At 39.1% G+C, this 9,220-nt stretch overlaps 1 protein-coding gene across 4 annotated transcripts; it reads left to right on the top strand.

Annotated features, from left to right (window-relative positions):
• The first annotated feature begins 655 nt into the window (after window positions 1-655).
• Window positions 656-8,028, top strand: LOC125787320 (sterile alpha motif domain-containing protein 3-like). Of its 4 annotated transcripts, XM_049471382.1 has the most exons (7): window positions 656-707; window positions 1,944-2,010; window positions 2,127-2,238; window positions 5,067-6,119; window positions 6,306-6,461; window positions 6,694-6,786; window positions 7,104-8,028. In XM_049471382.1, exons 4-7 carry the CDS (start codon window positions 5,091-5,093, stop codon window positions 7,398-7,400), a joined length of 1,575 nt encoding a protein of 524 aa, XP_049327339.1. In that variant the 5' UTR covers window positions 656-707; window positions 1,944-2,010; window positions 2,127-2,238; window positions 5,067-5,090; the 3' UTR covers window positions 7,401-8,028. The 4 variants fall into 4 exon arrangements, with proteins under 4 accessions (XP_049327339.1, XP_049327340.1, XP_049327338.1 ...); XM_049471383.1 differs by lacking the exon at window positions 656-707 and having other exon boundaries at window positions 1,806-2,010; window positions 2,129-2,238; XM_049471381.1 differs by lacking the exons at window positions 656-707; window positions 1,944-2,010; window positions 2,127-2,238 and adding an exon at window positions 2,256-4,904.
• The last annotated feature ends 1,192 nt before the right edge of the window (window positions 8,029-9,220 follow it).

The raw sequence follows: 9,220 nt of genomic DNA, 5'->3' as shown, positions 1-9,220 counted from the left end.
GCTCAAAAAGAGGCGGAGTCTGACTTCACATGTATCGGAGAAGGCGTGTGTTAGTCTTCACCCTCCTGGTGTGTTGGAGAATCACTAGTGATGGGGGAGTCCTGATGAGATGGTTGGGTAATTTGCCGTGTAAATTTGGGAGAAATTAGGAAAAAAACTTAAAACAAAATTATTTGAAAAGAGTGGCATTATATATTGATCCATGTAATGCATGTGTGACACAATATGCCAGGCATTGGCATGACGTTGTAGAGGTTCCTAATGGTGTCCTGATATAATCCAACTCATAAAGCTTGTTTAGGCAGATTCCTACACTGAAAAAACAAACTTTTTGGTATAGTAAAATATACTTAATTAACTTTGATAAAGTCTACACCGTAATACTAATATTCAGTCAAAACTAAAAAAAAATAAGTAAGAATATAAATATATACACAATTTATTCATGTAATAAATTTACTGTGTTGTGTGAGTAAATCTTACTAGAAACATCATAGTTATATTTACATGTTTTTTTGTCAATGTACATAAACCTAGAAATTCGAAGTAAATTTTAACCAAACAATACAACTAAAAAAAAAAAAGTCCGCGCATGCGCGTATGCGTGTTCAACTAGACTTGATACGCGCCTTTTTTTAAGCAAGTTCAGAGCAGTTCAGAGCCAGCACGGAGGTGCTGCTGCAAGACTGGATCCAGTCGGGTGTTAGGTAAGCTCCTGCTTTAAAGATAAGGTTGTGCCGGCGCTGCCCGCTATCTATCAGGCACGGCCAGCCGTGTTTTAGCGTTGCCCGCAAGCTGCCGGGCACGGCTAGCCGTGTTTTAGCTGCCCGCTAGCTGCCGGGCACTGCTAGCCGTGTTTTAGCTGCCCGCTAGCTGCCGGGCACGGCTAGCCGTGTTTTAGCTGCCCGCTAGCTGCCGGGCACTGCTAGCCGTGTTTTAGCTGCCCGGTAGCTGCCGGGCACTGCTAGCTGTGTTTTAGCGTTGCCCGCAAGCTGCCTGGCACGGCTAGTCGTGTTTTAGCTGCCCGCTAGCTGCCGGGCACGGCTAGCCGTGTTTTAGCTGCCCGGTAGCTGCCGGGCACTGCTAGCCGTGTTTTAGCGCTGCCCGCTAGCTGCCGGGCACGGCTAGCCGTGTTTTAGCTCTCCCGTTAGCTGCCGGGCACGGCTAGTCGTGTTTTAGCTCTCCCATTAGCTGCCGGGCACGGCTAGTCGTGTTTTAGCTCTCCCGTTAGCTGCCGGGCACGGCTAGTCGTGTTTTAACTCTCCCGTTAGCTGCCGGGCACGGCTAGCCGTGTTTCAGCGCTGCCCGCTAGCTGCCGGGCACGGCTAGCCGTGTGTTTTAGCTCTCCCGCTAGCTGCCGTTAACTGTGTTATGTAAACTGTATACTAAAATTATGTTAAAGGATTTGTGGGGTTCTGTTGTATGTTGTATTGTGTATAATGATTATAATCGTGTTTTATTTGAAACTGTTTGTTAGCCCAGAAAATGCTCTGAATGCATTGCCATGTTTCATTAACTTACAATCATTAAATCAAGTGTCACAGAATTTGACAAGGTTATCAAATTAACATTATTATACAATACTGTATGAAACATTACATTAAATAATAAGTGTTCCACTGCAAATGTGAAAATTAGTGACCAAATAACCAGGCATGTATACATTCCTAATGATGCCCATTCATGGTAAAGAGAAAACATATGTAATGCTCTCTAATTGATAAGATTAGTAAAATACTCAAATGAAATGTTTTTACATTAAAAAAAAAGTGTAAACATTTGTTAAGCTTAATGCATTAGGCTGCTTTTCATCAGTATTTTACAATTTTGGTTATCCAGTTTAGTCTTGTCATTTAGTTGTTATTATTCCAGTGTAAGTTAATTTGTAATGTGTTGTTCAAAATCATATTAACATTTTCTTTCAATTAACATTGTACCTGCAGGGTAGTGGCGGGTAAATTGAGGGCTGTGTGAGTGGAGAACACTCCAACTTTCATCTTGTTCAGGCAGGTAAGGATCTTTTGAGAATTTTTTTTTCTCTAGTCATTCCGGACACTGCATAATACCAGGATACAATTATTGTTCTATTGTTTTAATACTGCTTTTTTTCCCCTTCTTTTTTTTAGAGTCTCCTTACTTTCAGAACAAGCTGTTGCAGTGGACAGAATAGGCCTTAGGTCAGCTTAGGAGGAGGACAGACTTGACTGGTTTGAATGCTGGTGTCATCAGAGAGAAACAGTAGGCTTCCAGTATTATGAGATTATGTTATGTTATGGTTTTGCAAAATTTGCGACTTCAGGGCATCAAAACGTTTAGAGCTCTTAAAGCATTATAGGTTAAAACACCTACACAGCAATCAAGGCCACTCACTACCCTGCTTGTACTCTAACTGTCATTGTTCGTTTAAAGGTTGGGGTGCTCTTCGCGCACATTTGTCTAGAGACCATACACAAAGTGAACATTTAGGGCAAAATGTTTTTTCTTGTCTGATATGTAATTCATGTTTTCACACAGAGAGGCAATATTTTGAACATCTTGGAGCTCATCTGAAAAAGCACGAAACTGTTAACTGTGTTTTTAAAGATTGTGACTATAGTACTAATATATATTCAACCTTTGCCTCGCATAAAAGTAGGAAGCACAATCCTCACTGCCTTGAAGATTTTAAACAAATTGTATTACAAACATATTCTTGTCAGGCAACAGAAGACAATTTGTTGTTAGAAGAAAGTGAAGTTGCATCTGAAAAACCATTAGTCAGTGAGAGTGAAGATGTGGGTAAAGTCATTGTTGATCAGCTTTGTTCCTTATTTCTTAAATTAGACTGCGTTTTCAATGTGCCGAGTAGATGTATAGATGAGATTGTAGACGAGCTTCGGTTTATTACCTGTACAGCATCTGCACCCGTTGTAAGTAACGTTGTCCGTGACACGTTAGAAAAATATAACTGCACTGTTGAAGAATTGGCAGTAACAGATTTGGTAAATGGCATTTGTGAGTTAAATCCTGTAAGTGCAGCCTTAGGTGAAGAAGGTCCTCTTGGCACAGCATACCAGAGAAATAAGTATGTAAAGGAACTTTTCTCTATTGTTGAACCATTAGAGTATATCCTTGATGCAAAAGAGGGAAAAACATTCCAATATGTACCAATTTTGCAGTCCTTGTCACAAATTTTGAAAAATAGTGACATTCAGGAGAAAGTTTTTAGAGAAAGACCTTGTTCTTCTTGTCGATATAATAGTTTTCGTGATGGTTCCCACTTCCAGGAAAACCAGTTTTTATCTGGAGAGGAGCTAAGACTTTCAATACTACTGTACTCTGATGATTTTGAAATATGTAATCCGTTAGGAACCTCTCGTAAGAAGCACAAAGTAACCAGTGTTTACTGGGTTTTGGCTGATATTCCGTCTGTATTAAGGTCTACATTATCATCAATTTATGTGGCTGTTTTGTGCAAGGCAGATGACATAAAGAAATTTGGCTATCCTCGAGTGCTAGAGCCATTGTTAAATGATTTGAAAAGCTTTGAAGAAGAGGGACTTTTTGTACCCTGTTTGGGAAAAATCATAAAGGGCACAGTATTTTCTGTGATTGCTGATAACCTTGGAGCCCACTCAGTTGGGGGGTTTATTGAAAGTTTCAGTGCATCATACATTTGCAGATTTTGTATTGGAGAGCGGTCCCAGTTTCAGGAGCTTGAAGTCAGAACTGGAGCATTTCCCAGCAGAACAAAACACCACCATCAGTTAGATGTTGAAGCAGCACTGGCTAGTAACACCCATAGCCATGGCGTTAAGAGGCACTGTGCCATTTCAGAAAGGCTGAGTCATTTTCATGTGACAACAGGTTACCCACCTGATATATTGCATGATTTACTGGAGGGTATTGTACCTGTAGAACTGGCGTTGTGCTTGGACATCTTGATTAAGAAAAAGTATTTCTCTCTTGAAGAGCTTAACTGCATCATCCAGCGGTTTCCATATAAGTGGAAAGACAGGACAAACTGTCCCCAAGTTATACCACCAACATTTGCCTTGCGTAAAACCATTGGTGGAAACGCACACGAAAATTGGTGTCTACTGAGGCTGTTACCATTTATGATTGGCCCCAAAATACCTGAAGAGGAAGAGACATGGCAGTTGTTGATGACACTCAAAGATGTTGTTGAGTTGGTGATGTCCCCTGCCCATACAGATGAAAGTATTGGCCACTTAGATAGCCTAATTGCTGAGCATAGATCTAGATTTATCAGTGCTTTTCCTAAGGAGAAATTGATTCCAAAACACCATTTTGTAGAGCATTATCCAGGACTTATTAAAGCTTTTGGCCCTCTAGTGTCCTTATGGACAATGAGGTTTGAAGCAAAGCACCACTTCTTTAAGAAGATAGTGAGACACACTAACTGCTTCCGTAACATTTTGAAAACTATGGCAAGAAAACACCAGTGCATGATTGCATACCATCTCCACGGATTAAATGTAAAAAAACGTGCCGTTTCTGTATCAAGCGTATCAAGAGTTCCACTACAGGTAGTACATGAAAACATACAAGAATTCATATTGCAGAAGTTTCCTGAAGAAGCAGCTGTTCATTTCACAAGCAAAGTAGAATTTCAGGGCACCAGTTACGGTATTGGCATGATGCTGGTATATAGATCCACAGGTGGGTTGCCTGACTTTGCAGAAATACTGCAAATTATTGTTGTTCAAGACAGCTTAGTTTTTGTAGTTAAATTGCATAGTGCGTGGTACTTTGAACATTTTAGATGTTTTAAGCTGGAGTCCACAAGCATAGTCAAGGTAATAGACCAGTCAGAACTTGCTGACACACACCCATTGGCTGCCTATGCTGTGGAAGGCAATCGAATGGTTTCTCTGAAACACCACATCTGCTTATCAAACTAGGTGATGTATCACTTTACCTTTACTTTACCTAATTACAAGTATTGAAACTTGTAATAAAAGGTACTTTTTGAAATGCACATGCACATATTTGTAGCCTGCATTAATCATAGAATATTTAGTTTTTGCTGTTCTCTCATTAAATAATGTCTTCTTTCTCTCCAGACATTCTGCTTGACCAAGGCTGTGATGATGTCAGGCCCAATTCAACTGCGTGTTGTTATTGAAGATAGTCAAGTTCACAAGTTAGTCCTAGCAGGTGGAATCCCAAGCACTGTAGATGAACTTCTGGCAACAGCCCAGAATCATTTTCATCTCCAAGGAAGTTTTACTGTTATGTACATGGACAAAGATTTTGATGACCAGTTCTTCACTCTAATGTCAACCGATGTGATTAAGGACAAAGACACAATCAAATTGGTTAAAACAGAACCGTCTGTTGTTCTAACATTTACTCCCATCTCTGAGACTGATGCTTCCTCCCCAGCAGCGTCACTGGATCGGTCTTTCCAGGATGATGGTTCTTCAGTGAGTTCATCCGACACAGTCATTATACAACAGCCCCCAGAGCATCGATCTCAACCATGGCCTGTTGATTTTGTGGTTCCCACCTTTTCATTTAATGTGGAAATGCTCCTCCAAGCAGGATGCAAGGCTTATGAAAGTGATGGATCACTCCTTCAGAATCCAAGCATAAACTCTGACATACTAGAGAAACTTGCTGAAGCAATATTCCACTACACTGCCTACCCCACTGGTCTGCAAATACAGGCAGTTGTAGAATCTCTGATCAACAAGTATCCATGCTTAAAAGAGCCTGGAACCTCCTTTTCTGGAATGTATGGGTGGCAGCAGCGTCTAAAGTACAAGATGGCAAACTACCGTTCTAAAATGAGAAAACAGGTACCTTGTCCTGAGCTTGATATCAACTCCTTGAAAAGGAAGTCCCCTGGTGAGAAAAATCCTGCTAAAAATTGCAAGAGACCGAAGAGGGCAGAAGTGAACTACCTTCCTCCACACCCAAGTGGAGAAACGAGCAACAGTCTGGAGAAGGAAAGACAAGAGCTTCTTTATGAAGTAAAGAAGAAGAACAACACCAAGGTTATTCAAGACAAAATGGCCAAAACGTTCTCCTATCGAAGGATTGAGGTTGTGAGTGGTAGTCCAGCGGCGGATGAGTTCAGAGAGAGATGGCCTGCTTTGTTTTGTGAAGCTGAGGTAGGTGAACCGCAAATTTAAAAAATGTAAAAAGAAAAATTCTCACATTGTTAAATTTTTTTTTTAGTTTTTGAGTTGATAAACATATAGTAGGAACACTCAGTAGTAGGATTTCCGTTCTCTTCATTTTGTATCAGATCATGTGGTCCAGTTCCTAATGTACTCTTCACTTTTTTGTGATTTCAGATCAAAGAGGAATTCAGGAGAATAACTACGGTTTCCTTAGAGCAGACCTTCATGCGCAAACTTGACTACTACACTCCAAAACTTCTTGCCCTGATGAAGGTCAAAGGAGGTGTCGTGGGGACCAAGCTGAGACCACACTTGGACAAAATGTGTCAGGTGTGTTCTTTTTCTTTTCTAATTTGTTGTTCATTTTTAAGGTACATAAATACAGCCCCATGCATGTACATACAGCACAAATCCTATCACTGTGTAACTTCTGAGTACTCTTTGTCAAGTGAGCACACAAGCATTTATTTGCAAGGAGCAGTGACTTAGGCAACACATTTTGTTGTGAATCATACATTGGATGAGCCATGCGTAATGATTCGTTGTCTTCATTTGTTTGCAGGATCAAAGCATTGAAATGAGACGAGATGCTATTATCCGCAGCCTCATACTGTACCTTGGTGAGAAAGAAGAAGAACTTTTTAAAGATTGCCTGGTAATTCCTTTTTTCTATTTTCAACAGTACAGTTTAAAATTGATGTGCAAGTTTACTTTAAAATTAACAGTGGAAGGCATGAAGCGAGCTTAGTCATAAATGGTCAAAATCTTATATTGAGGGGAGGGAGGTGGGGTAAGTATATTCTCAAGAATTGCAAACCAGCACAGTTAACCGTCCGTACAAATTTCACTGTAAATAGATTTCATTTATCTCTCCCTTTTTTCTTTTTTTTATTTTAGCAAGCTGTGCTGGGAAAATTTTATTTCAACTGATTCTGAATGTTTCATTTTTGTTTTCTTTTCAATTTTATGCAGGAAGATAACCGCAGTGACGTGACTGAACACCTCCTTAAGATATTGGTCATCCATGGTGCTGAGGGAGAGGATCCAGTGGATGTCTCAATCCTTCTTGATGGTGCAGAGATCTTGCCGGGATGCTGCAACACTGCCAAAGCTTGTGCGCTGCTCATGGGGCTAATTTATGCTCTGAATCTGGCATACCCTTTGTCACTGCGATACACTTTTGAGGTGTTCCAGAAGCTTTTCCTGGAGCTGGATGTAATTAAACTGTCCCCGAAGGTACAAGCTTTAAAGTCAAAGTTGCTGTCTTAAGGACTACTGCAATGGCACATACTTCTCAGCTGATGGTACATCCTGATTGACTGGTCAGCAGTTCAGTTCATTTCAGTTTGCTGACCACTACACTGGACCTTCCTCTCACAAACTGCAGTTTGTTGTTCCATGGGACTGTCCACTGTCCAGACACCCAGACCTTGAATTTCATTTTTAGGTATGTGCTTGGCCCCAATGGCTGCAGTGATGTACTGTTTGCATTGTTGTGGATAATTTACAGGATTCTGAGTTCCTTTTCTTGACTGTTTTATGGGACATTGCCCAATTTTCCCTAGTCCTCAAAGTTTGCTTTGTAAGTCATGCCTCAGTTCTTATTGGTAAGTCCTGACTTTTGCCCAGGTTCCTGTCGCTACAGTTGTAAAGTAGGTATTTCTTTACAGTGAGCCATTTAATTTCAAATCACTCATACTGCTCTCAGCTGAATGTACAAGTGATACAAAGTAATTCCACAGATGTTAAAAAAATGTTTTAATGTGTTTAGTGCACAGTTTCAGACTGTTTGAATGTTTTAATTACACTCCATTGTTTTACTGCATTCACTCTCAAATATTGGTCATGCGAACATTAAGTGGCTTCTAATATTGACCAAATAAATGGTTGAAATATATTGTATTTGTTTGTTTTTTTTATCATAAATGTACATTGTGTACATAGAGACATCATTTGGTAAAGTTTACGTGCATATAATGAGTAATATATATTTATATAACCAAGTAATTTACAATGTAAAACAGAAAAAAGCATATAGAATTAAAGATATTATTTTAACATATTTACTTAATTTTTTTATGTAATGACCTTTCTGTCTATGAAGGAAAACTAAATGAACTTTACCTAATCAGTTTAAGTACATATCATTTTTGAATTAAATATAATTAAGTAACCTTTACTTAATGACTTCAGAAAGGTTAGGATTGGTGGCATGTACATTTTACTTGATTTTTGCAAGCAAGTTTTACTTGATATTCCATCAGTAAAATTTACTTAAAAAATGCTAGTGCAAATTGTTACGAGGATTTTATTAAGTAAATCTTACAAGTTATTTTTTTCAGTGTACACAGTTCCTGCAGATTTTTTGATAGGGGGTGGTTTAACTGTTTAACTAATTAAACAGATAAAAGTCTGGGGAAATTAATATGAATATGATTAATTTTCACAGTCTTTTCAAAGCATATCTGAACTTTAGCTATTAATTCAACTGTTGAAATTAGCTCAACAACTAGTTAGCTAGCTAGCTAACTAAACTATTGCAAATTCCTACAGCTAAACATAGGTATGCTATGCTAGTTGGCTACCTTAGACCTACAATAATAATGAAATCTCCTACAATTATGTTAAGTTATGTAAAATACAAAGTAATATGATAATATGTAGGTATATTTAGGCTAAGTTTAACACTTAACATCTTTTCCATAAGGCAAAAATATTTTCTCTTGAGATAATATGTGTAGAGGTTCACCAATCTTGCAAAAACTGCATCTATTAATGGTTTTACAGTTTCAGAAAAACATTCCTCAGGGTAAAATTGTGAAAAAAATTCATATACAATTTTAAATTATGAGCATGTGGTGAACTGTCTTTTTATTTATACTGATTTACTACATCTGCGTCTCAACGTCTTTGGATTTGAGACCTTTCATGTTTGTCAGTATTGCCGCTCTCTGTGACAGGAGGTGACGTGGGATAAAACCTGGAAAACGGCATCCGGCATCAGTCGGGAAGTCTCAGTGGGCGATGGAGAGGAAAGTGTTTCCCCGTTTAGTGAAAAATCATAGGCACTTGTATGTTGGCGGGGGGGT

Source organism: Astyanax mexicanus, chromosome 23 (genome assembly GCF_023375975.1).
Source record: "Astyanax mexicanus isolate ESR-SI-001 chromosome 23, AstMex3_surface, whole genome shotgun sequence".
NCBI lineage: Eukaryota > Metazoa > Chordata > Actinopteri > Characiformes > Acestrorhamphidae > Astyanax > Astyanax mexicanus.
The sequence above is the reverse complement of the archived record's forward strand: the minus strand, read 5'-3'. Positions and strand labels throughout refer to the sequence as shown.

Bases quoted from the DNA above. Each gene is read 5' to 3' on its own strand.
- LOC125787320 (XM_049471380.1), top strand. From the start codon at position 2,268: ATGTTATGGTTTTGCAAAATTTGCGACTTCAGGGCATCAAAACGTTTA.